We start from the raw sequence: 14,582 nt of genomic DNA on the forward strand, positions 1-14,582 counted from the left end.
TCCCTGTGGCCCGGTGTGCATAATCAGGCCCAGTTTGCTCTGCAGTGAACTGAGCCTGGATTTAAGGAGCTGGTTTATGGATTCTGGAGAGTCTGAGGCCACTTCATGTTTTTAATGAAGTATCAAAGTAAGTAGCTGTCAGTGTAGGGCTGTCTATTTGCTTTTGGGTCCTGTTAATGACATGGTCTCTTTTCACTTTTTCAGTACTCATCCTGTGCAGATGGCAGTGTCCTTCATAAAGAGTTGCCAAGATGCTCTGGGACTGTTGCCTACGTGTGCCAGGTGGAAATTAGCTAAATGAGTCACATTTAAACTGCAGGAAGGCTTTCCTCATGTTTCAGAGGGGACTGTCTCTTAAATGCAGTTTGTATTGCTCCATTTTTGGGGATTTTTTTTTGCTTATGCAGATTCAACACAGCTTTGCTTAAGCCCAGTTTACTAAAGCTGATATAAAAATGCTTTCTCACACCCCTGTGTGCACCCACTGTCACACATGAGCAATAATCCAGGGCTGATTCCTTGGAAAGATGATTCTGTTCCAGCAGTGCCCCAGGCAGTAACTTTATGCCTCACACCTGAGCTTGCTCTCTGGGCAGGATGATTCCCTGGCAGCTCTGCCCGAGAAGAGGTGGTGGTGCAGTGGGCACAGCCCCTTGCAGACTCCTGTTAGGCAAAGCCTCCTGCTCGCTGACACAGTAGTTATCTGTTCTCCAGCAGTGTGAGAGCCCCAGGCAACAGCCAGCGAGAGTGAGATGATCCCTGTGGACCACAACACAGAAGGCTTCTGTGCAAACCAGCTCCCTAAAAGGTCCTATTGAGCAGTAAGTGTTAAAGCTTCACTTAAGGTGGGAGAAATGCCAGAAAACATTTGCCTTACCACAAAACCCAGAGGGGAATGTTTCTTTCTAATCTCCTCCTCAAAGAGATGCAAAGCAAAAGCTCTTGGCCTGTGGTTTTGTCATCACAGGTCCCCTCCCTCCCGCACTGCCCTACCTGCTCCCCTGGGCACAGGGCAGAGCCTGTGTTAGAGCTGGGCTCGGCAAGGTTCAAACCTGCTGCTGTGAGGGGCTCGGAGCAGAGCTGTGTGTGTCGCCGACTTACACATGTCACATCCACACTCCCTCCCATCGCTTTCCACACCCTCAGCCTCCCATTTGCCAGGGAATCGTTAGACACCAGTACATTCACCTATGACTTCCCATCAAACTGCCTGAGGGCTCTCCATAGACAGACAGACAGACAAGGGTGATGTGCTAAATTCCCCCTTTGCTAGGGATGAATTTCCTGGGGATTGCCTCCTGTTAGCCACGCTTTCCAGCAATAGTAACAAATTCATTTTTTTTTCACTTTTAAAACCTTTCCAGTGCAACTAGAATGGCTGGGAGAAAGCTAGTTGTTAACTAGTCATGGGTAATTAATGACTCCACCTTCCCCATCAATCAGCTGGGAGAAGCCAAAAGGATTTGAGTACTTGTAGCAAATGTGTGTTCCCTAGACATGCTGATACGCAGTGTGCAAATGAAGCGGCAGCGGGAGACCATCTCATACCCTTTGTGGAAGAAGCAGAAAGTCATGATACACATCCCACGCTCCTGTCAGGTGAAGTCTGAAATTCCCAGTGCTGCTGCTGCTGTTGTGCAGTTTCTGACTGTGTGGGATGTTGATTCATCTCGCTGCTAGCTTGAATCTGACCCAATTTTTGTTCTATTTTTCCTTTTCAGATTCTGATTATGGTTGTCTTTTCTGCTTTCTACAATTAAAATACTAGCATTAGAAAAGCAGGGCGTGGAGAGGGAGCAGATTTGATACTGGCTTCCCTTCTGTGGCAGAGCAGAAAAGCATTTCAGTATCCTATTTGATTTGTGTCTGGCCGTGGCTGTGCAAGTACAAGCAGAGGTTTGACCTTCATAGCATTTTCAGCTGATCTTTTCCCTTCGGATTTATTTTTTCACGTATGAAATAATCTTCATTTGAGGTACAAGTTGATGTTTCTCCACCATGTGAAGTCCTTTCCTCAGTGGCAACAAGACTCCAGGTTAGCTGAAGGAGAAGAGCCTGTGGTCTCCTGTGTTATCCAGTGGTTTAAAAGGGATGTCAGGAAGGCTGGATGTGGTTGTTCAGAGGTGCCAGGAGCTAGTGGACCATCTCCTGCTGTAAAATCCTCCTCAGGACTTCTCAGACTCTTCAGCCCCTTTCTTTTAAACCTTCTTCCTTGCCAGACTAAGCATTGGCTTTTCTCTCCCTGACTAGTACTGGGATGCCCAAAATTCAATATACCACTGAAAGAGAGCCAGTCCCTCCTCTTATTAATCTCCTTTGTTCTCCTCTGCTCCAAAAGGCAGAACTAAAGGAATGCTGCTTTGGTGTAGGAACTCAGTAAAGAAATTCAGAATATGTTTTGCCTGTCAGACTGATGATCAGATGTCCCAGTAATGTCACTGACAAAACCGAAAAATGTTTATTTTATTTGGAGTAAATCTAGACACTGAATCAAATGCAGCCTTGTACATTGCAAGATCTTTGAAACGAACAGAGGTCCCAGACTTGCTGTGCAGGACCCATTGAGACTGATATTCTGCTTTAGACCTCCACTTTTTGACTGTCTTGGTCCTGTGAATGTTAGTACAACCATTCTGTGTGCATGCACAGAACCCCCTTCATCCCAGAGCTGCAGGGGCTGTGCTGTGCCCTGGAGCCTGAGCCTTGATTGCTGTCTCTTAGCACTTGTAAGCACTTATAAGCACAAAAGCTAATGGTCACACTTGCAGAATAAACTAATTAAGGGAAAATGCTCAAGCCCTTGTTCCTGCTCGGCCTTCGTTGGGTAAAAGCAGCGCTTTCAGCAAGGCCTGAACCCAGTGCCTGATGTACCCTCAGAGAAGTTAACGGTGTAGTTCGGGGCTGGGAATGCAGAGACTGGGCCGGCAGGTAACGTTGTGTCATCACAGGTGTTTAGTTGTTGGAGAAGGAGCTGTCGGGGAAGGGATGTGTTGTGGCAGCGTTCCAGTTGTGAGAGCAAACTTTAACACAGACTGTTAATCACCCACTTGGGAGGGAACAGGCTCGATGCAGCCCTTGTTCTGAGACCAGAAATCAGGAGTCAAATGAGTCTGTGCGCTGGTGATGAGAATTATCACAGTCCGTGGAATAGTCGAAAGGAAACTTTCCCTGCTTGCTGTTTAAGGGATTTGGTTTTATTTTGTAGTGAGTCCTCAACTGATGTTTTCAGTTTTGTCTCTATTTGTTTAAAAGTGCGTTAGCAGTAAATCAAGGTGCATTTCCCCTGTCGGGTTTCCTGTATGTCAAAGCCATGTTAATTCTCTTTGATTTTCTTCCCTTAGCCCCAGCCATTGCTGCAGATCCTTCCTCTCTTTGTCCCTTTGGACATCAAAGGCTCGCGAGGGGACAGCCCTGGCGGGAAGCTCCTCCCTGCTCATTAGCCCCATAAAACAGGAACTCACCTTGGCTGGCGGTGCTGGACTCCCATCCTCATCCCTCTCACTCTTGACACTGGATCTCGGAAGGAAGGACTTGTTCTTGCTTCAGGAAATCAGACCTGCTTTTGGACTGGACTATTGTGGCTCCCCGTGCAAGAACTCTGGTGGCTCTCTTGGCCGTGCAAGCTCCTAGACATCCCAGTACATGGAAAAATGCAAGCTCTACCAGGTAAGGGAAGGACTCTCTCCCTTTCCTTATCCAGTGGAAAGGCCCTAGACTTACACCAGAACAAGCGCTCCTGAAGGGCTACCAGCATTTATAGTGGTGTGCAGGGGGCTGGAGAAGATTTATAAACCGGTTTTTCATTAGGAATAGATGAGAAATTGTGGCCTTTGGTGATTTTTGTGAGCTTTAGAAGATATTTTCTAAGGGAGCAAAGGTTTGCTCCCAGTGGGCCCAGAACTCCCTGAGCCACATCACGTTGTGCAGTGTGATCCTTCACTGCAGGCTGGCGGTGTTACTTTTCTATTGTGTGCAAAGTACTGAGTTCTTCAGGTTGAAGGCCAGGGAATGTTTGGAAATATTTGTTCTAATAATAGTTCTGATACCAACTATCTAGTTGTTTGGGGTTTTTTGGTTTTTTTGCGGTTTTTTTGTCTTCCCTCTGCCCTTCGAAAGTATAAACCTGAAGCAGGCATAGCCCACTTCTTCCAGGCTCGTGCCCAACACAGGATTTTTGTGATTTCCGTAGCCTTTCATTATGTTTTCCTTCCTCAGCCCATCTTGTAATGTGCTGGTAACCTCTCCTGTGTGGGGCATGATTGGATTGGGCACAGTGACTGAGATTCACTGGGAAGCCAAGGGCCAGCCCAGAGGCTCTGCATTTGTCAGTATGGCTGTGCCCCAGATTTACTCCTGGGTTTCACTCTGCTTCAGAAGGGACCAGCTGTTTACCTGTTTCAGGTGTGCAGTTCCTATTACACATTAGAAAAGACTGTGAATTCTCAGCTTCCTTTTTCTTCTTCTGCAAGGTGTTGTGTCATTCATAAGCAAAATACCTGTGCAGTGACTCAGTTATTTCCACCATCGCTCCTGTTTGGGGTTTTTGCAGTCCCTGCTGTGTTATCTGATAAATACTGATTTCTGCCACTTGAAAAGAATTTTTCATGAAAAAATATAGCCTGTATTGTGGTATTTGATCATGTTAAAGAGTCCAACTATTGCAGAAGTCACCTCATTTTCTTACTGAGTTGCTTCTGGTGTGTGACCCCCGACAGCAGAAACACTCCGGGTGGTGGTTGGTGCATCTGAGAGATGAAGCCCTTGCATTTGTAGAAACACCATATTTTTGTTATTGCCAAAAAACCCTCTGGTTCTGAGAAATGAGGTTCCCTCAGGAGGGTCAGGGCATTTCTACTGACATTTAGAAGATCAGAAAACTTGAGGATTTTTTTGATTTATGGCAAGATTAATTTCCTAAAAGGCTTTATGTATTGGCGTGCATTGCTTCCTGTGGACACTGGATAGCTGTTAGTGTTGGACTTCTTCACTCAGAAGATAACTGCAAGAAATGTAATAATAACTGGGTTTAGTGAAGGTAAAAAGCATCTTTTGCCTTGTTGGAGTTTTCCCAATATTTCAAACCCTACCCCATATATTTTAGAAGGGCTACAAAAAATTTTCTGACATTCTAACATTGTCTCAGCTACTGACAATGAATTGAGGGTTTGCTATAGATGAGGAGACTGTACTCACACATTTTCTATGCAAAGATCTTCCTCCTCCTGCAAGAATTACCGAATTGTCTCTCATTTCTCTTTCTTTCCTTTCTGTCCCCAAGATGGGAAAAAGATATGTACAACTTATTCTAGATACAGAAACTGTAGGACATGCTGCTCCTATTGGTATAAGGACTTTCAAATGAAGCACAGAATAAAGATATCCTAATTTTCAGTGCCTTTATCATCCCAGTTTTCTTCCTTTTCAACCTCCTCTGGGCACAAAGAATATGTTTTGAAATGTGCCACATGTGGTGTTACCAAAACAATGATAATCATAATACTTTTTAAGAAGCTTAGAATTGGAATTCTTGGAAAATGTTAAAATCTCTCTCAAATAATACTTAAAAACTAAGTAACATAGAAGAGGAAATCATAGAAGTACAGGCCTAATGGGTTCCATTCAGTGCTTGGACTCCCTGCCCAAACATCTCTGCTGCAATTCCAACAGGCAGGCAGATTGGGAGGGTGTTTTGTGCCTAAGTCTTGGAATTAGTGACAGGGGCACAAACTAGCAGGGAATTTGAAGTGTCTTCCGAGCCAGCCTTTGGCTCTGCAAACAGAATCCAGAGTGGCTCCTACAAGCAGATCCACTGCAGGATCCCTCTGGCACTGAGAGCGCGTGGCAGGATGTTCTGGCTCTGTGGATCCCAAGCTCACACCACTGCTGTGCTCCAGGGCCTCCTCCAGGCTGCTCTTGTCCTGCTTTTCAGCTTCAGACTGTGCACAAAAATCCTGTGTGGTGAAAGGCATTAACTACATATTAAAATCTTTGCTGCAGCTTTTATTGTCCCTGTGTCCCACAGCATCACACTCCTACAGGTGGACTCATTTTGGTAAAAACCAGATTATAACATCTGCCTTTGATTTTTAATTCAGTGTTGAACCCCTTCCACTTCAGTTCCTCTTGGCTTCATTGAAAGTCTCCCCTCAGCAAGGACTCCTGAGATCTGCCTTGTTGTAGTCTCATTTAATGGCATTGGAATTTGCTTACAGAAAAGTTAATTCCAGAACCCATTTGGGGAAGGAGCAAGCATCTGTCTAGCTAATCAAAATCTGTTTGCATGTATTTGTGACTGGATGGCTCCTGTGGGAAATCAGCCCAATTTTATTGTAACTCCTTTTGATACATGTGCTGCACTGAGCTACCAAATGCATCGTCTCATGGCAGCTTTCATGTCTTTGCAAGAGGATATGGGGGAAGCTTTAGTAAGAAGATGTTAACAGGCTAATCTTAGTGAGCAAACCAGGTGTCACTTCTTGGCCAGTTCATTAATGTTGGATCAAAGCAGAAAAAAAGGATAGAGGATTTTTTTTTAAATGCTTAAAGATCTTTACAAACTGACAAAATTACATTTAATTGTTTTTTTACTTCTTAGTACTGAAGGAAGAATCTCTTAGACTCATGTTGGGCTGTTTTGGTAGAAAGATGTCCCTTTATGAAGAAAGCTAATTTCTCTGGAAATAGCTGCCTACCTTTTGTGAATGTTCTTTTGAAGACATTACTCAGGAGAGCTGTAACAAGGTGAAAATTCCCTTTTATTCTGCCATGCTCTGCATGAGATCTGATCAGGCTGAGAGGCAGAAAAATCTCCCTTTTAAACAAATAGCTGTGCCTGGCTGCTAATGCATGACCCGGAGAGGTGTCCTGCTGGCTCTGAGCTGGGGCCAGCACTGCTGCCCTGGGTGCCCGGCAGAGCAAGCTCATCCATCCCTTGGTCAGACCACAGGGCAGAGTTAGTAAAGCCCTGCTGGGCATGAAATCAGCCCACCAGCACTAAACCACATCACATTTTGACCTAAAGTGAAACTGGGCTTTTCAGTACGGCAGCAGCAAACTTGCCTGCCTTACAGTGTTGTTAAGGGCAAATATTGGATGTCCTTAATCCAAACACCTGTGCAGAGGTGGTTGGTATCATTAACACCAAGGATGGTTTCACCAGAATAGTTTCCCCTTCCTCTTCCCCAGGACCTCAGTTGGTTCTCTGCCTCTAACGAAGTGCAGGCACGTTGCAGGCAGCTCCTCTGATGTGTTACCGTAGAGGTGCCTTCCACTACCATCACAGGCTCCTCAGTTGTTTCCAGCTCCAAGTCCAGTTCAGACCAGCCATCCTCTTTCCAGAATATTCCACAGTCTATCTCTGTCACCTCCTTTTCTTGCCTTCACTTACATTCAGGACTCCTGTCTCTCCCATCTCTGTCTTCTGGAGGGATTTTTCACCTCTGCTACCACCTACCTGTTGTTTTCTCCCATTACCCACTGGTACACTTACAACCTTTCCAATCCTATCAGCTTTCTCTTGGTAAAAGTGTTTTGTGTAACCTTGATCATACCAGAACAGTAGATTGTGGCCACCTGCCAGTATGAGTTTGCAACAATGGGATTTAGATTGAGTTGGTACAACACACAGGTGTTCACAAAAGAAGCTGCCAGCTCAAACCAAACCTGTTGGAAAAGGCTCTGAGCCTGTTAAGTAACACAAATCCTTTGAAGAAGAATGACAGATGTTAAGAAGTTTGCTGTGGCACAGAGTTCTCAGTCCCTGGCTGTGCCAGGTTGGTTCCCTTCCTGCCTGTCTGAAGTTGCCGTTTTCTCTCTGTCTCCAGACATGAAAGCGCCGTGTGAGGCCCTTCCTTCCCCCAGCCTGGAGCCCTATGCACAGAGCTCCATTGTGGTCACCCTCGAGGACATGGGGCTCTGGATGAAGTTTCATCAGATTGGAACCGAGATGATCATCACCAAATCTGGCAGGTGAGGGCAGGACAGCTGAGCACCCCACACCTCTGTGGAGCTGTTGTCAAAATCTCCAAGTGCTCATTTTTTGAGTGGTGGTCCTTAAACTAGTTTTGTAGCCAGTCACTCACATCTCCCTGATCCTGGCAGGAGAACTGCATTTTCAGGATGTCATAGAAGTCCAAACTGTGAGGTGCAAAAGGTCACTTGTGGGGCTGATTTGCTGAGAAAACTTCTGTCCCCTTATCTCACACTTAACACTGGTGTTCTTCCTGTCACTTCGAGGTTGCTCTGGAAAGTGCCCTGGGCTTTCTTTGCCTGGGTCACAGACAGCAGTAGATGAGCATTAAATGCCTGAGTTTGAGTCTGCATTTGCAGACAAGAACATGGTGTAGACAAGAACATGTAACAATCTGTGCATGCAGAATACTCTAAAGTATAAATGAGTCATGTATTGTGGAGCTTGCAGGGAAAGAATATGGAATTGTGCAAATCTAATGTATTATGTCAAAGCTGCTGTGAGCTGAAATAGTCCCTTTGGGTAGGGAGGTAGGTGTCAAAGCTTTTCTGCAGAGTCAGAAGTAGAATACAGGAACAGAAAGCCGGATGTGCTCTCAGATGAGAGCACGTTTTCTACCCACGCTCAGGAATGCTCTGATCCATCCTCCAGGTCTGTGAGAGCTGCAGCAGGTGAGGAACTACGTACAGACTCCAAATAGTTCCTTTTAAATTTCCCACTGTTGCGTTATAGGAATTGGAAGAACAAAGGCAGTAAGAGTCAGGCTGTCAGTGAGTGCTGCCCTGTTGGTGCCTATCCCACCTAAACCCATGAGTGAGATGGACAAATGGTCAATAGCTGGCCAGAGAAATACTGTTGCAAGGACTTTGCACAGTAGTTGGTAAATATGGCATGCTGCTTGATCATTAATATCCACTTTATAGAGAAATCTTTGTACTCTGTTTTTCATTTCTCCTTCAGACGAATGTTTCCACAATGCAAAATCAAAGTCTCTGGCTTAATCCCATATGCCAAGTACCTCATGCTGGTAGATTTTGTGCCAATGGACAACTTCAGGTACAAGGTAAGTACTTTAAATAACAGAATTTATGCAATCCTTTCATCTTTGTTTGAAATAGATTAATCTTTATGCTTCACTGGCCATGCTGATAAATAAATTCTCTTTGGACAACATTCTGAAGTAATTGGTGGATTTTATGCCTCTCTGGAGTTATTTGTCAGTTTTGCTTGGGGACCAGCTGGAAAGGTAACTAATTTTCATTGTAAGCAGTAGAGTTTTAATCATGATTAATGTCAGACTTCTCTGACAGCCATTGGGAGAACGAGAGGAAAAATGAGGCCTAAGCTTGGAGGTGATTTGGTAAAATGATAATGGCTCATAAGAGAGAAGCTACTACTTGTGCTCTGGGGGAATGCATTGAATTGACAGTGAAGCCAAGTTGCTGGGCTTTCCTGTACTGAAAGCACTGGGGTTTTTTAAGCTCCTGATTTCCTTCTTTCCCTTGACAGTGGAATAAAGATCAGTGGGAAGTTGCTGGAAAAGCAGAGCCCCAGCTCCCTTGTCGCACCTACGTCCACCCAGATTCCCCAGCTCCTGGCAGCCACTGGATGAAAGAACCTGTCTCATTCCAAAAGCTGAAGCTCACCAACAACACTCTGGATCAACATGGGCATGTAGGTTGTGCTGTGTTCTCTTGGGAACAATCACAGATGAATGTTGTGGGAAATAAGCAGGATTTGTGAGAAATTAGATCATGTGGAAATTAGAACATATTCAAGTGCCCTTTCTTCCTCCCTCAGCCCAGCCATTGTGCCCTCTTGGGGGGGCTTGGTCTGTGTGTTGGCAGTGTTTGCACATAGAAACCTTGTGCTTTGTCCCTGTGCCAGATCATCCTGCACTCCATGCACCGTTACAAGCCGCGCTTCCACATCGTGCAGGCAGACGATCTCTTCAGTGTCCGCTGGAGCATCTTCCAGGTCTTCAGCTTCCCAGAGACTGTCTTCACTTCTGTCACTGCCTACCAGAATGAGAAGGTACAGTGTGCAGGCACTGCTTTTGGTCACAGTGCTAAAAAATGTCTTTAAAAATCATTTAGAGGAAAGTGTCTCCTTCCAATCTGCTCACCCCAGGTACTTGGATGGACAGTGGGAGGAAACAGGCACATGGTGGTTCCTGTGGAAAACATCCTCTCTGTGATGAGATGAATCATGTATCTTAATGGCATTGATTGTGCTGTCAGTGACACACAGAACTCCAAATGCAGTAAAAAGTGTGGGCAAAAGTCCAGATAAAGATACTGAACACTGTATGTTTCTCTAGTTAGATGAATCTCACCCTGCTGACCCTGGCAAGGGCACCTCTCTCTGTCAATTCCTGATCAATAATGGGACCTGCTGGGAGAGCTCAGATACAAGCAAGGGCTTGTCCAAAACCCCCAGACAAGCTGTTGAGATAAATACCGAGATGAAAGTCTTGAAACAAAGAACCACCCAACCAGTCACCATGATACTGAATCTTGTTCCTTTTATTTTAAGATTACAAAGCTCAAGATTGACAACAATCCATTTGCTAAAGGTTTCCGTGAACATGGGAAGAACACTCGAAGGTAAACTGTTTTTTCATCTTAATCTATTTATAACTGGAATTCACTTGTGAATCTTACCCAAGGCCTTTGATCTGAACTCTGCCAGCCAGCTCTGCTGAGCCTGCTGCTTTGTGCACACTGCATTTGCCTGTATCTGGGAATGATGTCCCCCAGTGCAGCCTCCTCCCAAGAGACTTGGGGAGTGGGAGGTGATAATTCCTACAAAAATGTAGGAGGTGTGAGAAATTTGAGACCTACATTCCCTTGCAAGTTGGAGCTAGACTGAAGTCTGACATGTGAATAGCAGTGATAACAGGAGTCCACAGCAGATCATTTGGTCAGGTTGATCCTGACATTTGGAGGCTCACTTGTCTCCTTTTCCTGTGGGTGGAAAAACTTCTCTTCCAACAGGATATTTTGTCTGCAAGATGGATACCAATACCAGGGAGATGATCTGTCTGGTCTTGAGGCAGCCAGTGGATGAGATGAAAAAAAAGGCTTAAGTTGCAACCATGGACTGGCAATAGAGAAGGAAAAAAAATCATTTTTGTCCAAGCAGAAAATGTTACAAAAATATCTGAGAATTTGTTTTGTGGTATTTTATGCCTGAAGAAAAATCTCATTTCCTGACGTAAAAAGGCCAAAACTGACTCTTTTTTACTTAAACTTTAAAAATGTCATGGAGTTTCTTTCTCCTCTGAGTAGCATCATTCCTGCTTAAACTTAAACTCACCTTCGATTTAGGAAAGAGCTGCTTTCAAGCGACAGATCCACCCTGCTATGCCCACACCTGTGTGCACAGTGTGTATATCCAACATCAGGCTACACTTACAAACTCACTGCCAAACCCTCTGGTGCTGAGTTTCCAAGCTGATCATGCCTTTTGTACAGACATGAAACAGGAGCCCTTTCCTGATTTATCCCTGCTGTCACAGGCAAGGGCTTTCTCTGGAGGAACACAGGGTTGGCAGGCACATGGTTGACCCTGAAATTTGGCCATGTGTTCCCCGAGGGGCTGGCAGGAGAGATGTCCAGCACAGAATATCATCCCATCTTTTTGTCTTCCAGGCTTGTCCAGCATCCCTACATGTTTATCTAGGCAAAAAGCTTACATCCAAGCTACCCCCATGTCTTGTTTCTTTCCAGGGAAGGACGAGCCAAATGCCAGAAGTCCAGTCCAACCAAGAGCCAGAAGAGGAAGCTGCCTGAGGAGAAGGAGCCTGGTGCTGAAAAACGTGGTAATATTGATCCCAACAAACCCAGAGAATGATACTCTAAAAGTTCTTCAAGCTGGATCATTCCTTGCTCCAGCTCAGAAGCAGTAGCACAGCTAAGGAGGCAGGACAGGGCAGGACTGACCACCAGTGTCTGGGTAGAAAAGAGCTGGAAAGGGCTATTGCCTTAAGACAAGCCTGCAGGAGAGGTGTTAGCGTTTTTCCTTCCACCATCCTGTGATTAATGCAACTGCCAATAGACCATCATGAACTCTGTCTTTCTTTTCCCCCTTCTCATTCTTTTCCATTCTTTCTTTTCCCTGCTGTGAGTCAGATTTTGAGAAGGATGAGAATGTAGATGTGAAGGAAGAGAGTAACCCCGTGGTGGTCAGCAGTGGATATCCCTTCTGGGGCTCAGAGCAGAATGGCAGCCAGGCCTTCCCTGCAGCATCGCCAGTACCTGCGGAGCAGAGGGAGGCTCTGGCCAGGGAGCAGCAAGTGCCAACCCCATCCTACCAGACATACCGGTGAGTGCTGCCTTCTGGTCCAAAGCCATCCTTTCATTGATGGGATTCCTCTTCTTCTACTGGGTATTTCCTAAGAGAAACAGCTACTTAGGGGTAGGGAAGCCTTTCTGTTGAACAGTATTCGTGGTTGAGAGGTGTTAGATTAGCATGGACACAGGTCCACAGAGCCTTTCTGTGATGCTGCTTCAGACCCACTGATTCTGAGCATAGTTCTGTCTTAGGAATGCTCTCTATTTCCCTGTCCCAAAATGCTCTCCCAGCCACCTCTGTGTACTGCAGAGCTTGCCTGTCATTTGGAGGAAGATTCTGGGAGGAGTGGCAGGACTCCAGGGATTTTTCGCCTCTTACTGCAAAATGAGTGAGCCCAGACTTGAGCCCAGCACTAAGGTAGTCTGGTCTCACCTTCTGTGGCATTTCATTTTTCTGTGGGAACAACAGTGAAGCCAGGACTAGAATACACACTAACAGTAAGATGAAGCAGTAGGCAAGAGGGAGAGGTCGTACTGAGAGCTTGCCCTGCCTTCCCCCAGGGATCTGTGTGGGTTTTCTGTGGCTTTCTTCTGCGGTAGGTTTGACTCGCTCCTCTCTCTGCCCTGGGGCGCAGGTTCCACGAGGCTGGGGACAGCCAGCAGCTCCCCACCCGCGATGCCACGACCTTGAACGATTTCCGGGCAAGGTGCCACACCTTGGATCTCTCCACGGTGCCTGAGCACGACTCCAAACAGCTCCCCGAGGGCTTCACCAACCTGCCCCCGCTGCCGCCGCCCCTGCCTCCCCCCCAGGACTACACGGGCGTGGTGAACATGGCTCTGGACTCTGTCGGCAAAGCCGCGGCCCGGGCGCCTGTGTACGGCCCCTATGGCACCGAGCAGGGCCTCGGGCAGTGGGTGGTGCCGCCCCACAGCCAGTACAGGGCCATGAGCTACTCGGCCTTCTCCACGGAGTACAACACACAGGGCGCTGCGGGACATGCCCACGGGACCATGGCCGAGTGGAGCCAGTACCCTTTGTTCCCCTACGCCTGCTGGTGAGCCAGGAGGACCCTTCCCAGGGAAAAAAACTGAGAAAACTGTAAATGAGATCAAATTTGCTCTGGGGTGTTGGACTCTTGGAGCCTTGCCTACACTAGGCAGAGGTATTGCTGCAAGCAGTAGAGTGAGACACCTTCACTTCCTTGTCTCCTTGCACAACAACCCTCACCGTGTTTCACAAGCACTGGCTAAACTGGTGGCTGCTCCAGCTTATGTCACTGTGGATCAGACTGAATAAATGTGTTCTGCAGTGTCTTTTTTCCCAGCAGGAGCAGGAAACAACAGGATCTGCAGGGACAGTATTTAAAGAGCTCCCAAACTCAGTCACAGGCTGTTTGCACCTCACTTTTGGCAGTTTCCAAAATCCCTTCGTCCCTGGGACTTGGTGCAAGGAGATAGAGGCTGAGAAGTTTCAGTAAGCCATCCAGGTGGCAAAAAAGCTGTAGACAATATTGCAAAGACAAGCAAAACAAGCAATCCTGGTGACCTTTGAGCAGTTCCTCAGTTAGTATAGTCAAACTAAAGCTAGAGTCTTGCCTTTTTTCCAGCACCAGAAGAGAGTAAAATGCACAGCAAGGCATGTCTGGAGTGCAGCAGTGGGTCATGCAGGCAGGGAAGAATTTGTTCCATGCAGGAGAAGGGACAGCAAGGCTGTGTGTTGTGTCTGCATGTCCCCATGCCCATCCCTCCTCCGTCAGCCCTAGATTCAAGGTCAGTGAAATGCTCTTCTTTCTGCAGAGGTGGAGGGAGGTTGTTCATGGAAGGTGGGGAGCTGCCCAAGGTTATCACAAGCAGGGCCATGAACAGCAGTGCTGCTGTTTAACTCCACCATCTTCCTTTAGAGTAAAGGAAATCAGCTGCTGTGGACTCCTTCCTTCTCCCACACCCTGCCACCCCTGGAGTGTATAATTTTTAGTTGTGGTTCCTGTGAAGTCATCTCACCACTGTTTGGGAGTCTATAGGGATCTGTTTCCATGTTTAGTTATCAAAGTGGTCCCACCTCCCTCCTCTCTGGTCTGAGCCTGGACAGGAGCTGCTCTGCCAGCGAGCAGCCTGCATGTGCCATGCAAGGAGGGTTTCCTTTCTTCTTCCTGTTACAAGGGGGAACCTTCCCTGTTTGTCCAAGTGGCAAATGGCCCTGGCTATGTGGTCTTGTGTGAGACAGGCTCGTTGCTTCTTGGGGAGAATGGGCATGTTCCTAGGTGTTATTTAAGCAATGTTTTCTTGTCACACTAATAGCTGCTGTGTGGCCTGTT

General features: G+C 46.6%; 1 protein-coding gene across 1 annotated transcript; it reads left to right on the top strand.

Moving 5' to 3' along the window:
• Positions 1–3,650: 3,650 nt before the first annotated feature.
• Positions 3,651–13,721, top strand: LOC139679958 (T-box-containing protein TBX6L). The gene is made up of 9 exons (XM_071572135.1): positions 3,651–3,666; positions 7,824–7,968; positions 8,930–9,032; positions 9,479–9,643; positions 9,857–10,003; positions 10,505–10,575; positions 11,701–11,792; positions 12,103–12,295; positions 12,900–13,721. Exons 1-9 carry the CDS (start codon positions 3,651–3,653, stop codon positions 13,324–13,326), a joined length of 1,359 nt encoding a protein of 452 aa, XP_071428236.1. The 3' UTR covers positions 13,327–13,721.
• The last annotated feature ends 861 nt before the right edge of the window (positions 13,722–14,582 follow it).

Source organism: Pithys albifrons, chromosome 17 (assembly GCF_047495875.1).
Source record: "Pithys albifrons albifrons isolate INPA30051 chromosome 17, PitAlb_v1, whole genome shotgun sequence".
NCBI lineage: Eukaryota > Metazoa > Chordata > Aves > Passeriformes > Thamnophilidae > Pithys > Pithys albifrons.

Excerpts from the sequence above, each read along its gene's own strand:
- LOC139679958 (XM_071572135.1), top strand. Across the intron at positions 7,969-8,929 it reads ATCATCACCAAATCTGGCAG|ACGAATGTTTCCACAATGCA; the intron begins GTGAGGGCAGGA and ends TTTCTCCTTCAG. Across the intron at positions 9,644-9,856 it reads CTCTGGATCAACATGGGCAT|ATCATCCTGCACTCCATGCA; the intron begins GTAGGTTGTGCT and ends TCCCTGTGCCAG.